Source organism: Pristis pectinata, chromosome 1 (assembly GCF_009764475.1).
Source record: "Pristis pectinata isolate sPriPec2 chromosome 1, sPriPec2.1.pri, whole genome shotgun sequence".
Lineage (NCBI taxonomy): Eukaryota > Metazoa > Chordata > Chondrichthyes > Rhinopristiformes > Pristidae > Pristis > Pristis pectinata.
Genome location: NC_067405.1, coordinates 87,362,405 through 87,377,425, shown reverse-complemented (window position 1 = coordinate 87,377,425; position 15,021 = coordinate 87,362,405). Strand labels below are relative to the sequence as shown.

The 15,021-nt window shown below is 43.0% G+C and overlaps 1 protein-coding gene across 6 annotated transcripts in view; it reads right to left on the bottom strand.

The window, feature by feature from the left end:
- Positions 1–15,021, bottom strand: part of mta1 (metastasis associated 1) — a 111,014-nt gene that overhangs the window by 65,254 nt on the left and 30,739 nt on the right. For all 6 annotated transcript variants that reach the window (XM_052029544.1, XM_052029570.1, XM_052029553.1 and 3 more), the window contains exons 4-8: positions 14,773–14,899; positions 12,540–12,603; positions 6,218–6,335; positions 2,872–2,974; positions 1,340–1,439 (exon numbers count right to left, since the gene is read on the bottom strand). In XM_052029544.1, the coding sequence (XP_051885504.1) occupies positions 1,340–1,439; positions 2,872–2,974; positions 6,218–6,335; positions 12,540–12,603; positions 14,773–14,899 (512 nt within the window). The remainder of the gene's footprint in view (positions 1–1,339; positions 1,440–2,871; positions 2,975–6,217; positions 6,336–12,539; positions 12,604–14,772; positions 14,900–15,021) is intronic.

Below are 15,021 nucleotides of genomic sequence, written 5' to 3'. Positions count from 1 at the left end.
AACTGCCATCAGGTTCTTGAAACGACCTGAAAACCACTACCTTGGGACTACATTTCTTTTTCTCTCTCTCAATTTGCACTAGTGTCATTATGTTTATTTTTTGCGCATGCACATGTTATATATAATTTATGTTTACATTTGTCATGTTTGTAATGCACTGTGCTACTGTTGCAAAAGCTAATTTTCATGGCATTTATATCCTGGGTATGTATGCCTATGACAATAAACTTGAACTTGAAACTTAACATCAATATCACAGTTGGACGACCTACAGCAGAAGTGGCCAATTCTTAGTCAGACAGAAAAAGTGAGTTATCCAAAGTTGTAGAACTCGACAGCAAGTCAGAAGACTGCAATGTGCCCATTCGGAAGATCTTTAATGTCGACCTAACCCTGGCTGGATCTGCCCTGAGATTCAATGACATATGTAGCACCCTGGTGCAGTTTGAGGGATCCGAGTTAATCTTATGTATAGAACACCCCACCACATTCCACCAATTTACACTCCTACCAGTGGTTCAGTCTCTTGGCTGCCCAATATTGGAAAGCCACCTAACTGTGGTGGCAAAAATGCATCTTATTGGTGACATATGGATGTAGCATACTTATCAAAATGGACCATCTCCTGCTGTTCACCTGGCATTAAAATCCACCTCATTAGGAACACAAGAACCCGCAAGAAACAAGAAGCCACTCAGTCCCTCAAGCCTGCCTCGCCATTCAATATGATCATTGCTTATCCATTCCAGGCCTCATCTCCTCTTCTGTGCCAGCTTCCTACAGCCCTCAATCCCTTGATCTTTAAATATCTCAAGGAGACAATTATCTGTGCAACAGTGAGCAAAAACTAAAGTGCTTCATCTATAAGGTGCAATTTGTCATCTCAACTTGACAAGTGCTTTCAGTCACCACCACAATGTAAGAAAAGGAATCCCATTTGCACACAGCAAGCTCCCTTAAACACCAACAATGTCAGATAATCTGTTTTATTAATACTGACTGAAGCATAATCATTAATCCCAGAACAATGAGGAAAACTGTCCAGTGCTTCTTTCCAATGGTTCCATGGGGTATTTTTACATCCACCTCGGAGTGCACTCAAAGTCCTGATTTAATAAACCACCCAAAAGAGGGCACATCTGACATTCCCTCAGTGTGGCATCATAATGAAAACCTGGATTTTTGTGTACAAGTTCCTAAAACAGTGTGCTACCCCAACGGCTGACACAGTGCTGAGTGGGATTTGAAATCCACCAGCTGAAACTACAGGCAATATGTGGTTACCATAAGGGACAGTAGGAGGGCACCAATTACAATGAGACTGTGCATTGTTTCTTACCTGGGTGATATCCCTGGATGCGGCTGCTGCACTCATATGTAAGCTGGGCTGTCTCACCGAACTACTGCAGTCCAAAGCACGGGCAAACGTTCCGACAGAACTAGAGAGGATCAGAGATGGTTACATATCTCAAAGTCAAAATCTAGTTTATTGTCATATGCACAAGTACACGTACGTACAGGTGCAATGGAAAGAACTTGCAGCAGCATCACAGGCACATAGCATTAGAGACACAACATTCACAAGAAAAACATAAATTATACAAAATATACTAGAAAGAAGACAATTAGAACAAAAAAAAAACTAAGACCATTGTAGTGCAAGGTAGTCATGGTGTGATTAGGGTTGTGCAGGTTGGTTCAAAAACTGAATGTTGAATGGGAGTAGCTGTTCTTGAACCTGGTGGTGTGGGACTTCAGGCTTCTGTACCTCCTGCCTGATGGTAGCATGGCATCTCAACTGTTTATCTGGGTAGCACAGTGGCACTGCAGGTAGAGTGGTTACCTCACAGCTCCAATGACCACAGCTCCATTTTGACCTTGAGTGCTGCCTGTGCACGTTCTCCATGACCTCATGGGTTTCCCCCGGGTGCTCCGGATTCCTCCCACCTGCGCTGGTTGGTAGGTTAATTGGCCACTGTAAATTATCCCTTAGTGTAGGCGGCTGGTATGAGAATCAGCTGTAGCGGTATTAGTGGGCATGTGTGCAAGAATAAACTACAGGGAAATGTGGGGGGACAGGATTACACAGAAGGCCAGCATAGACTTGATGAGCTAAATGGCCTCCTACATCACAAAGAAATATTAAAAAAAGGCTTCATTCAGGTTTAATCCACATGTTGCTTCCTGTTAGCATAGCCTGTGAGTGACTTCAGCCTGAAGCTAAAACTGTCGATCTCAAATGGCCCCCAAAACTGCTCCCTCCACCACACACACCTCACAAGGAAGGCCATCTCCACTTCCCCAAAGGCAGCAAGTGACAGACAGCAACATTCATAACCTCAGGAATGAACTAGTCAAGAAAATGGCTGAGAGCTGCATTAGCTAAGTTTAAACTAGATAAGAGTCTCGTGATGGAATTCTGAATTCCTCACTCAGTAAGGCCCTGCAGTGGTCTCTGCATTCTCTTCATAAATAATCTCTTGAATAAACGTTAATTAGTTTTAATAAATAACAACTAAAAAATAACACGAGATGCCAGAGAGCCCATGGCATGGTTCACTAGTTTTTGTACAAGGTGTTACAAAGAACACCGTGCACGTAATGGCACACTTAATAGACAAATTATATCACAGAGTGAAGCGTTGCAATATCTCTTAATGAACAAATACATGAAGTGATACTCAGCACCATCACTGAATGACACATAATCATATCAATAAACAGACCAAACCTGGTGACAACGTGATCACCAGCCCTAAGCCTGCAATCCCTTCCTGGACAAGATGACTACTCTCGAAACTGCAGAAGCGAACATGGTGCTCTGTGGTCAGCAGCTCACCCAAGTTTATTCATTACACCATCAACACTCACCGAGCAACGACGAGGAACTGGTCAATCTGTTTGTCTGTCAGTGGAGTGTCCCCGTCCCAGACCTTGGCCTCCATTTCAGACTGATCTCTTCCATCTTCCTCTCCTGCAATATGAGAAACCCAACAGTGATAATGCCTATCCAGCCCAAACCATCAAGCAGCAAAATGTCAGTGGGTTTAAAAACAACCAACAAGCAATGTGTGTGACATTTGCAAAAAAATTGGTGAAAAGGTTAAAGAGACATGGTCCACAGAGGTCAGTATAGGAAAGGGTAATTTTCATCATACAATCAATGATCTGCAGCCCTCCTTCACGCCCCGGACCTCCTGAAGTTTAGGGTACAAGGCAACAGCATGCGGGCAAGGAGGACCACCTCTGCAAAATGCAACCGTAGCATTTGTACCAGCACATCAATGTAGCACAGATTGTGGTTCAACTGGCAGCACTCCCATAATATGGTTCAGAGAAAAGGCTCAAGCCCCTCTCCAGAGATTGAAGGACAAAAACGTAGGCTGGATCTAGGCTATCCAGGGTTCAGCTTTCACATGAGGTGTTAAATCAAGACCTAGTCTGATCCCTCAACTAGACATAAATCCCACGGCACAGTTTCACAGAAGAGGAGGGGAGTTATTCCTCAACCAATAGAGTTATACAGCACAGAAACAGGACCTTCGGCCCACCATGTCCATGCTGACCCTTTTGCCCATCTATATGAATCCCATTTTCCCACATTATGCTTTGCCTATTTAAGTGTGCCTCTTTAACATAGTGATTGTCTCTGACTCCACCATCTCCTCTGCCTGACCACCATACTCCTTGTATGTAGCCATTCTGGGCTGGGGATGGGATGCGAGGACGGGGGGGAAGGATAGGTAACACTATCCAAATTTAGCGAGAACACAAAAGGAGGAGCATTTCCTCAAGGGTCCCTGTGTTGGGAATTCTCTGGGCACAATTGAGGCTTCAGTGCAGGGCAGGAAGGTAGTCCAGGGACATTCACCCCTAAAATTAGCACACATGGTCACCATGAGGCAAGTGGTTTAAGGATTATAGAAGCAGGATTGGAAATTGGGCAGATAATTGGTGAATGAAAGTTAGAGCAGTGATATGTGAGATTATATAATTCGGTCAGTAGAATGAGCCGGGAAAGCACTGAAACAAGTTGACTGGAGAAGCAGAAAGAAGGCATGGGTTTGGGTACATTAGAAGTAGGTAGAAAATTAGATAAAACTACAATAGGAAGTGAAGCCTACAGGATTCTACATTTTAAAAATAATCAAGTAAGTTTTTATTTACTGTAATTTAGCAGAATGAGAGGAGAACCCATTGAAAGATACATAATACTAAGAATGCTCAACAAGCTAGATACGGAGGAAGTTTCCCCAGCCTGAAGGGGTCTGGAACCAGGAGTTTTAATTTAGCTGGATAAGACATTTAAGGCTGAGATGAGGTGAAATTTCTTTACTCAAGGGGTGATGAACTTGTGGAATTCTCCGCGACACAGAAGGCTGTGGAGGCCAAGTCACTGAAAAGGAGAGATGTAATTACTTGACAGAAAGGGCATCAAGGGGTGTAGAGAGACAACAGGAATATGGTATTGAGATGACCTGTTATGATCATACTGAATGGTGGAGCTGGCTTGAAGAGTGAAATAGTCTATACCTGCTCCTGCTTTCTATGTTCTATATTTTATTTTACCTTAGAAGGGCTTTTTGGTTTGACTTGTAATACGTTTGTGAAACCTTAATCACTTCACTGCCAATGAATTATTTTTGAACTTCTACTGAAAAGCCAGGACAACAAGCTCCCAAATGAAACTATTAACCATATCAGTGTGAGACATTCAGAAAGTCTAACACATTTCGATCAAACAAATGCAAAATACTGCAGTTGCTGGAAATCTTATAAAAATCTGATTTTGCTGGAAATATTCAGTGGGTCAGGCAGCATCTGGGGATAGAGAAACATAATTAATGATTCAGGTGGCATTTAATCCTGTACTAGCCTATTATCTCACCCTCCCCCTCCCCTCGCAATGTGCTACGTATCTCAATAAGATATTGCCTATTGAGGTTTTAACCCCCCCATACCATACTGCACCAACCCCAAAGGCTTTACTCTTGTATTGCCCTCTCCCTGTTGAACATTCCCCATACTGCACCGACTTCCAAGGGCATGTTTACCCCAACAACGCCCTTTCTCCCTGTGAAATTTATCCCCGGTACTCCTCCTACCCCTATGGGGGTCTTTAACCCACACCGTGTACTGCCCTGTCCTTGAGAACTGGAATAGTGAGCAATAAAGTTATATGATCTTTCAGTCACATTCATATGTTGTCATAGGAGATTCAACTGTGTGTGCAGAGCAAGGGTAACTCACACCCTATCTGAGCTAATTCTAATTTGATTGCCAACTTCAGTAGCCAGTCTCTGGAAGCTGAGAGGTAGAATGGGGTGCCTTAAAAAACTGATGGAACACAAACAGACCAAAGGTTGGGGGAGTGGAGGGGAGACGAGTAAAGGATTCAGTGGTGACAACCTGTTTCAGAGAAACTGCTGATCAAGAAAACTTTGTTTGCTAACAAGGGTAGTTTGATGAATGGTATTGTGAAAAATATTTAAGTTCACTGAAAAAGTTACAGTTTCTTTATACATTTCACATATAATAAATCAGCCAAGTGAAGTGTCCATCAGCAGACCTTTCCCCCCCCTCAGGAAGAAGGAGAAGTGTGCAAGAAATTTCACACATGGCATGTTCACCATTCCCATTCCTACAACAATCCACCACTTCTCACCATGTCACATCATCCTCAAACTTGTGAATGGGCAGTTAACTCAGAATTACAAGGGACATGGGGTATAGTTATGGGATTGTCCAGTAACACTGAAACCAAGAGGTCATCCATCTCAAATTTAAGATGTATAACAAGGGAAATAGAGTCGAGAGCAAAGGGATGATGCCAGCTTTTTACAGAGACACTTATAAGGATCCAAGTAGCTTACACCGTCCAGCTACAGGTATCTTTAGGGAAACATAACTACTTTGGGCAGGGGGAGAGGAGGGGGGGGCTTCAGAAGAGATTCTTTGAGACAACAGTGGGTGATTGTTAGGAGACTCCAGGTTTAGAACTGAGATCTTGTTCAAGCAATCAGGAGTAACAATTCCTACTAGTTTAATTCCTTGAGGATTAGTTTTCAGAAGGACCCACGCAGCCCTGGTGCTGTAAAATGTTGCACCCCTCCTTGGTGAGTCCAATCGCGAATCGTAAAATGCTTTGACCCCTTGGTGTGTCCAATTGCGAATGCGTTGCCACATGTGGGAGTATTTATGTATTAACCTCACTGACCTTCTTTTAGTAGGTCTGTAATGTCCGCCTGGTATTGGGGGCCGACTCGAATCTCTCCCTTATCTGCCAGAAGAGTCTTCAGTTGTGGATCATAGACAAGTGAATAAAAAAATGTGTCCTGGAGGGAAAGAATCAAAGAGAGATCATTCACTGCAAATTCAGTTAAGGTTTGCCTTATTATGCTCAGATTTTAAAAAAAATGTGCTTCAATAAACATTGACCCCAACGTCCAGTAACTCAAACTTCAAAAGACAGTTGGTTTCCTTCTAAGGACATGCTGGAGAATATTTTCTATATTATGTTTCCAGATCAGGATTAGCTGTGAACAAAGCTCCTTCCATCCCAACAAGCACTCCCAGAACAGGCATTCTGTGGGTTCACAGAAAGAGGCCATTCAGCCCATCAAGTCCATGTCAACTCAATGTAAGAACAGTCCACTGGTCCCACTTCCCTACCCTCTCACCACGGCCCTGCAAATTTTTTCTTTTCAAGTACTTATTCAGTTCCCTATTGAAACCCCAATTGAATTTGTCTCCAGTGCCCACTCCAGATTTGAACCACCTGTTACATAAGAAAGTTTTCCCTTGTGTCACTTTGCTAATTCTGTTTCCTATGGTTCTTGAGCCATTGATGGGAACAATTTCTATCATGTTCTCTCTAAACCTCCTCCATTCTAATAAAAAACATCTCCAGTTTATTTAATCTCTCCAAATAACTACTGCAGTAAATCTCTTTTGCACCATCTCTAAGGATTTCACGTGTCTCCTAAAGTGTGGTGCCCAGAACTGGATTGTGGCACAACCAGCATTTTAAGGGTGCATCACAACTTCCTTACACTTCTACCCTATGCATCCATTTGTAAAGCTTAGGATCCCAGATGTCTGTTTAACTGCTTTCGCAACTTGCCCCGACATTTCTAATAAATTATGCACATAGACCCCAGATCATACTGCTTATGAAACTCTTTTAGAATATGTCCTCTGGCTTACATCATCACTTCTTCTTAATCCTAACAAAATCTAATACTTAACGTTTTACTGCATTAAACTTCAACTGTCACGTGTCCACCCATTCCACTCTATCCTCTTCAAGAAAAAGGGAAAGATTAGCTAGAGTTAGTGCAGGCCCCTTACAGACTGAGACGGAAAAAAATCATATTGGGAAAGAAGGAAATGGCAGAGGAATTAAACATATATTTGTCACCTGTTTTCACTGGAGACACATAAGCTGCAGGAAACACTAGAATACAACAGGCTTAGAATGAAAGAGGAGCTGCAAGAGGTTGGTACTAATCAATAAATAATGACATAATTAATGAAAAATCCCTAGGACCTGATGATATGCTTCCAAAGTCTTGGAAGGGGTGGCTTTGGTGATAGTGGGTGCACTATTGATTCTGGAACCATTCCCACATTAGAAGGTAGGAAACGTAATCTCATTGTTTAAGAGAGGACAGAGAGAGAAAATGAAGAATTACAGAAAATTAGACTGGCATCTGCATTAGGGAAAATATTGGAATCATTATTAAGTAATAGCAGAAAACGATGAATAGGATTGAGCAAAGGCATCACAGATTTATTGTTTGACACTTTTTCTTTTATAGGTTGTTACTAGCTGAGATGGCACACAAGAGGTTATAAGACAAAATTAGAGCAAACTGGGATAATATGCCAGTGTGGATTAAGGATTGGTTAATGGACAGAAAACGATAGGAATAAATGGTTATTTCTGGGTGATGGGGTTGTGACCAGTGGGGTCTGTAGGGATTGGTGCTGGAGCCCCAGCTGCTCACAATCTATAGCAATGATTTGGATGTGGAGATCAGTGTGGAACATGAGGAAGATGCAGGAGACTTCAAAGGGATAAAGATGGGCTGAGCGAATGGGTGGGGGCATGGCAACTGGAATATAATGTGGAAAAATATGGGATCATCCATTTAAGTAGAAAAAATACAAAAGCTATGTTGTTTTTTTTAAGACGAGAGATTGAATGGCTAAGAGGGACATGAGTGTCCTTGTACACAAATCACTGAAGGTTAACATGCAGTTACAACAAGCAGTTAGGAAGGCAAATATTACATTGGGCTCTATTGGAAGAGGATTTGTCAAAGTCAAAGTTGAGTTTATTGTCATATGCACAAGTGTATTGAAAAACTTACTTGCAGCAGCATCACAGGCACATAGCATCAGATACACAACAGTCACAAGAAAAGCATAAATTATACACAATTTTTACAAGTAAGAACACAATTAGAACAAAAAAGCAAAGTCCATTATAGTGCAAAGTGGTCATAGAGTTTGAGAACTAAAGTGGAAATGCCTTGCTTAAATTATATAGGGCTCTGATGACACCCCATCTGGAATACTGTGTACAGATCTGGTCTCCCTACCTAAGGAAGATATACTTGAGACAAAGACACTGCAGCAACAGTTCAACAGATTGATTCCAGTGATGAGAGGGAAGTGGGCTTGTCCTATGAGGAGAGAAGAAGCAGACTGGGCCTACACTCTCAAGTTTAGAAGCATGATGGGTGATCTCACTGAAACATTCAGTATTTTTACACAGCTTGACAGGGTGGATCGTGGGATGATGTTTCCTCAGGCTGTGGCATCTAGAACCAGGGATCACAGTCTAAAAATAAAGGGTCGGCCATTTAGATGAGAAGAAACTTCACCCAGAGGGTGGTGAACTTTTGGAATGCTCTACCCAAGAGGGCTGTGGAGGCTTGGTCACCGAGTATATTGAAGACAGAAATCAATTGATTTTTGGACAGTAAGGGATTACAGGGTTAGTGCAGTAAGGTAACACTGAGGCAGAAGGTTAGCCTTAATCTTATTGAATGGTGGAACTGGCACAAGGGGCCAAATGGCCGTCTCCTGCTTCAATTTTTTTTTTACGTTCTCCTTTTTGATGCTGCATCTTGGTCAGGTACAGAGTTATACCACACACACGCACGCATGCACAGAGCAGAACCAGCAGAGGTGCACTGATTTGACATATAGTTCAATATCTCAACAAATACTTTAGGGTAGGTACAATGGACCAGTCTATTCTGCTGCAAGTCATTCATACATGATATTGGCTTAGTTTCTCTCCCTTCGTTAGTACAGCCTGACCTGAAAGGCACGTCAAACGGTGTGGCTATTCACAACACATAACACAGACGAACATAATCACCCTCTAACTTCTTACATAACTCATTTGGCCTAGTCTCACCCTACCACAGATATTCCCTCTGTCCTATCTATCCCTCCAACCACCTATTTAATTTATAACCATCTCTTTTAATCTCTCTTTCACAGTTCTGTCAAAGGGTACTCGACTTGAAACGTTAACTCTGTTTCTCTTTCCAGAGATGCTGCCTGATCCGCTGAGTGTCTCAAACACTTTCTGTTTGTATTTCAACTTCCAGCATCATCAGTCCTTTGCTTTTGGACAGAGTAAATCTTCCACTGCACTGTCCTTAATAGTCAAACAGCAGCTTACGACACTGTTCAGATACAGAATAAAGAAATATTTGCACTCTCTAATCAAACACTCTTAAAAGCAGGTATAGCATGACCTGAAAGGCAAGGTAAGGCTCCTTCTAAACTGGATGACAAAATGCAGCAGGAGAGGTGCAGAAAGGATTGGAGAAAATGAATGATTTTCAAAGGAATACAAGATTGATTTACTTAGTGTCAGGTAAATTGGTTTTGAAGTGTATGTCTGGCAATCTAACAATACCCCTTTCCTGATTGTCCGTTCTGTTAGGGTGGCGAAAAGAAATGGTGAAAATTCTTCCTGCCAGGAAAGAGGATCCAACTTACTCCCTTCAATTGATATTAAGGATTCGCCGGGTATGGGCTCCTCCAGTCCCAACCCACAATGAATTCCTGCCACTCAACATCACTGGGCATCTATACTTCTACTCAATTGCCCACACTTTTCCCACGGATCTCACAAAGTCATAGGGCATGGAATCAGGCCCTTCAGCCAAGGCTATGCCAACCATCAAACACCCATTTACATTAACCCTATGCTAATCCCATTTCATTCAACACACATTCCTCTCAACACCCTCTCCCCAACCGCCCCCCCACCCCCACCCCCACCCCAGATTCTACCACTCACCTAAACACAAGGGGCAATTTACAGTGGCCAATTAATCTATCAACATTTCGGATGTAGGAGGAAACAGGGAGAATGTGCAAATTGTGTTCAGCAAACATGCAGAAGTGACATTGCAGGTAGATAGGGTGGTGAAGAAGGCCTTTGGTAAACTGGCCATCATCAGTCAAGGCATTGAGTAGAGACATTATGTTGCACTTTTACATGACGTTGGTAAGGCTGCATTTGGAATATTGTGTTCAGTTTTGGTCAACCTGCTATGGGAAAGATGCCATTGAGCTGAACAGAGTGCAGAGATTTATGAGGATATTGTTGGGACTCAAGTGACTGAGTTACAGAGAGAGGTTGAGCAGGTTGGGACTTTTTTCATTGGAGTGTAGGAGAATGAGGGGTGATCTTATAGACACATATAAAATTACGAGGGGCATAGACAGGGTGAAAGCACACACAGTCTTTTCCTGGGGTTGGGGAATCAAGAACTAGAGGGAATAGGTGTAAAGAGGGGAGAGATTTAATAGGAACTTAAGAGGCAACTTTTTCACCCAGAGACTGGTCAGTACTGTATATGGAATGAGCTGCCCAAGGAAATGGTTGAGGCAGGTATATTAACAACATTTAGAAGATACTTGGACAGGTACATGGACAGGAAAATTTTAGAGGGATACGAGCCAAATGCTGGGTCTAACTTAGATGGGAATCTTGGTCGGCATGGACCAGTTGGGCTAAAGGGCCTGTTTCTGTGCTGTATGTCTCTAAGGCTCAACTAGCAGCAAATAATCTGGACAAGCATCCAAATTCACTTTGCCCTCATGTGTTCTAATCTCTCAAGGCAAAAGAAATCTAGCCCTGGTCATTGGCCACAGGGGCACATATTGATCCTGTGTGGCTTTCACTGCAGGCACACTGGGCCAACAGTCATACCATCAGTCATACCGGGCCAACAGTCATACCATCAGGGCCAGGGGTAACATTATCAATAAACAGGGGCAATAATCCATGGGTGCAATATCAGAAACTAATCAAGTGAGGTAGTGAATATAAAAACACATTTTCCCACTTCTTCCTTCGTCCCTCATCTCCAAAGGCATGGTGGTTAGCCATTGTGTGCTGAAATAGTGGGTGCTGGCAGGATACTCAATATGGGACTGTTACAGAACAAGTATCTATATGGTTATAACACACACATACAGTCACATCCATCTGTTCTTGTAGGACACAAGTAAAACAGGTGCGCTCACACAGAGCTGCATGTGCAAAGGTGGCACATGCATACATACAAGCTGGCGCACAGATGTAATTTTTTTAATTTATTCTTTCATGAAATGTGGATTACACTGGCATTTATTGCCCTTCCCTAATTGCACTGGAACTGCAGAGACAGGCCGAGTCAACCACATTGTTGGGTCTGGAGGCACACATAGGCCAAACTCTCCAAGGACAGTAGATGCCCTCCCTGAACGATTTTAGCGAACCTGATGGCATTTTGCGACTATCCACTAGTTTCATGCTGATGGTTCCTGAGACTAATTTCAAATGTATTTAATTACTTAAATTTAAATACCCTAATGCCTTGGTCCAGAACTCACTTAGGTAAATTAACTGCTATACTAAAGCAACTAATTAACTCTGCAGCAAAAAAAAATTGTGAACTAAACTCAAGTTTATTGTTTGAACTTAAGTTCACTGTTTTATAGATCCTCACAAAATAGAGTCATAGAATGACACAGCATGGAAATAGGCCCTTCGGCTCAACTCGTCCATGCCAACCAAGTGCCCATCTAAGCTAGTCCCACTTGCCCACGTTTGACTCATATTCCTCATGATGAACGAAAATGACTTTTAGTGTCCGTTCTGTCTGAAGGAGAGTATCCTACATAGATCCTTACTGAAGTCCTCTCTAACACATACACACAGAGAAACACACACATTACTTTTAACAGTGGACTCTCAGAAGCAATCTGAGGTAGGAACTTTGACCTATCCCCCCACCCTTTGCCGAAGGGTAGCTATGTGCTATGTTACCCCTGCCACCAGCCCACCCATGGCGAGTGTATTGTTAAGTCAATGCCCAATGGGTGAAGTAATTCAGTGTAAGATGGCATGGTGACTGAGAGCACTATAACACAAGGCGAACTGCTGGGAAATAATACAAAAGCAAGATTGAAATGCCTACATGGAAACATGACAAATGCTTGCTGAAACTGATTCTTACCTCACGCTCCAGATAGGACAAAAGCAACTCTGTTTCATTTAGCAGTGTTACGCTGCACTTACCCCTGAAAGGGAATTGAAAAGGTATCAGTAAAAGTTTCAGATGGATAAGTAGAATTCCTCCCTTCTAGTGTTGGAAGGTCTTGGGTTTGAGACCCACTCAAAAACTGAACACATATCTAGGCTGAGGTATGAGCCTGAGTGTGGTGTCGTACTCTTGGAGATACCTTGTTCAGATGAGATATACCACCTCCTGTTCCATGTGGAAGATGTTCCAAGAAAAGTAGGGGAGTTTTAACAAGGGTTGATTAATCAACAGGGTTTAATTAGGGGTCATCAGCACGGCTTTGTGCATGGGAGATCATGTTTTAGGAACTTGATTGAGTTTTTTGATGATGTGACCAAGAAGGTAGATGAGGACGGGGCAGTAGACGTGGTCTATATGGACTCCAGTAAGGCCTTTGATAAGGTTCCACATTGTAGGCTGCTCTGGAGGGTTAGGTTGCAAGGAATCCAGGGAGAGCTGGCTAAATGGACACACAATTGGCTCGATGGTAAAAAGCAGAGGGTGATGGTGGAAGGTAGTTTCTCAGACTGGAGACCGGTGACAAGTGATGTGCCTCAGGGGTTGGTGCTGGGCCCATTGTTGTTTTCATCTACATCAACTATTTGGATGAGAATGTACAAGGCATGGTTAGTAAGTTTTCAGATGACACTAAATATAGTGGACAATGAAGATTATCAAAAATTACAGGAGGATCTTGATCAGCTGAGTAAGGGGGCCAAGGAATAGCAAATGGAGTTCAATTTGGATAAGTGTGAGGGGTTATATTTTCGAAAGTCAAATGCAGGTAGGACTTTCACAGTAAACAATGGGACCCTGGGGTTCAAGTACATGGTTTCCTGAAAGTGGAGGCACAGATAGACAAGGTGTTGAATGCAGTTTTTGGCATGCTGGCCTTCATAGTCAGGGCATTGAATATAAAAATTGGGAGGTCGTGGTATGGTTGTACGAGGCATTGGTGAGGCCGCACTTGGAGTACTATGTTCAGTTTTGGTCACCCTGCTATGGGAATGATGTTATTAAACTGGAAAGAGAGCAGAAAAGATTTACAAGGATGTCGCCAGGACTTGAGTTATAGGGAGAAGGTGGACAGGCTAGGACTTTAGTCCTTGGAGCGTAGGAGACTGGGGTGTATAAAATCATAAATTGCTGTGTATGAATTCACCACCTAGTATTGGTTTATTATTGTTTTTTCCCCCATTATCCCACTGACCCCTATACCGCTTCTCTTTCTCCTCCCCTGTCCTCTTGATGTGCCCATCACTTACACATTCCTCCCTCCAGTTCCCCTCCTCACCTCCTTCCCTTTATTCCATGGTCCACTGTCCTCTCCAATCAGATTCCATCTTCTTCAGCTCTTTGTCACTTCCACCTATCACCTCCCAGCATCCTACATTATTCCCACTTCCCCCCACTCCCTCACTTGCTTATCACCCCCTTCACCTGGATCCACCCATCACCTGCCAGCTCTTGCTCCACCCCTTTCCCCCACCTTTTTATACTGGCCACCTCCCCTCTTTCTTTCCAGTCCTGATGAAGTATCTTGACCCGAAACGTCAACTGTCCATTTCCCTCCATAGATGCTGCCTGACCCACTGAGTTCCTCCAGCTTTTGTGCATAATATAGTGTTACAGTTACAGAGAAAGTGCAGTACAGCTAGACAAATAGCCTAGGGCAACATCAGTTCCGGGTTTTTTTCTCTGCTTTGATGTAGCACTTACGGTATAATGGAATGGATTGTTGAGCCATTTTAGAGACCTGTTAAACCTGAGAGTCCCAAGTCACCGATAGGACAGGCTGGATGAGTTTGACAGATTTCCTCCTCTGAAAGATTTTGTGAACCAGCTGGGTTTTTGCAACCACGTGGCAGTGTTGTTTTCATTATTGCTGAGATCCTGGCACAGCACACAGCTGCTCAGTATCACAGGATCTCTGGGGCTAAAACAAAAGCAAAAAACTGCAGATGCTGGAAATGCGAAATAAAAATGGAAAACGCAGGAGACACAGCAAGTCAGGGTAACGTTTCAAATCAATGACCTTCCGTCACCAAACTGAAATATTCACTCTGTTTTTCTCCCTCCTGCCCGACCTGCTGTGCACCTCCAGCATTTTATACTCACAGGGCCGAGCCCTACTAAGAGCTCTCCTGCTTGCCCTCTCCACGGTTACCTGATGTGAGTTGCTGGTAAGGACTCTAGCTGCCGTGACAGGAAAAGCTCACGATGTTTCAGCTGGTGCCGCTCGTTCTCAGAGAGTTCCTGCAGTTCTCCATTTTCCATCTCCTCTTCTACTTCCTCTGTGCAGAGATCAAAGACGCAAAGTCAATGCAATCAGCTTGCCCCCTTCCAAAAAAATTACCCACTTCACAACTAAATCAGTCCTTGCATTACCCAACCAAAAATTAACTAAACAGAAAAG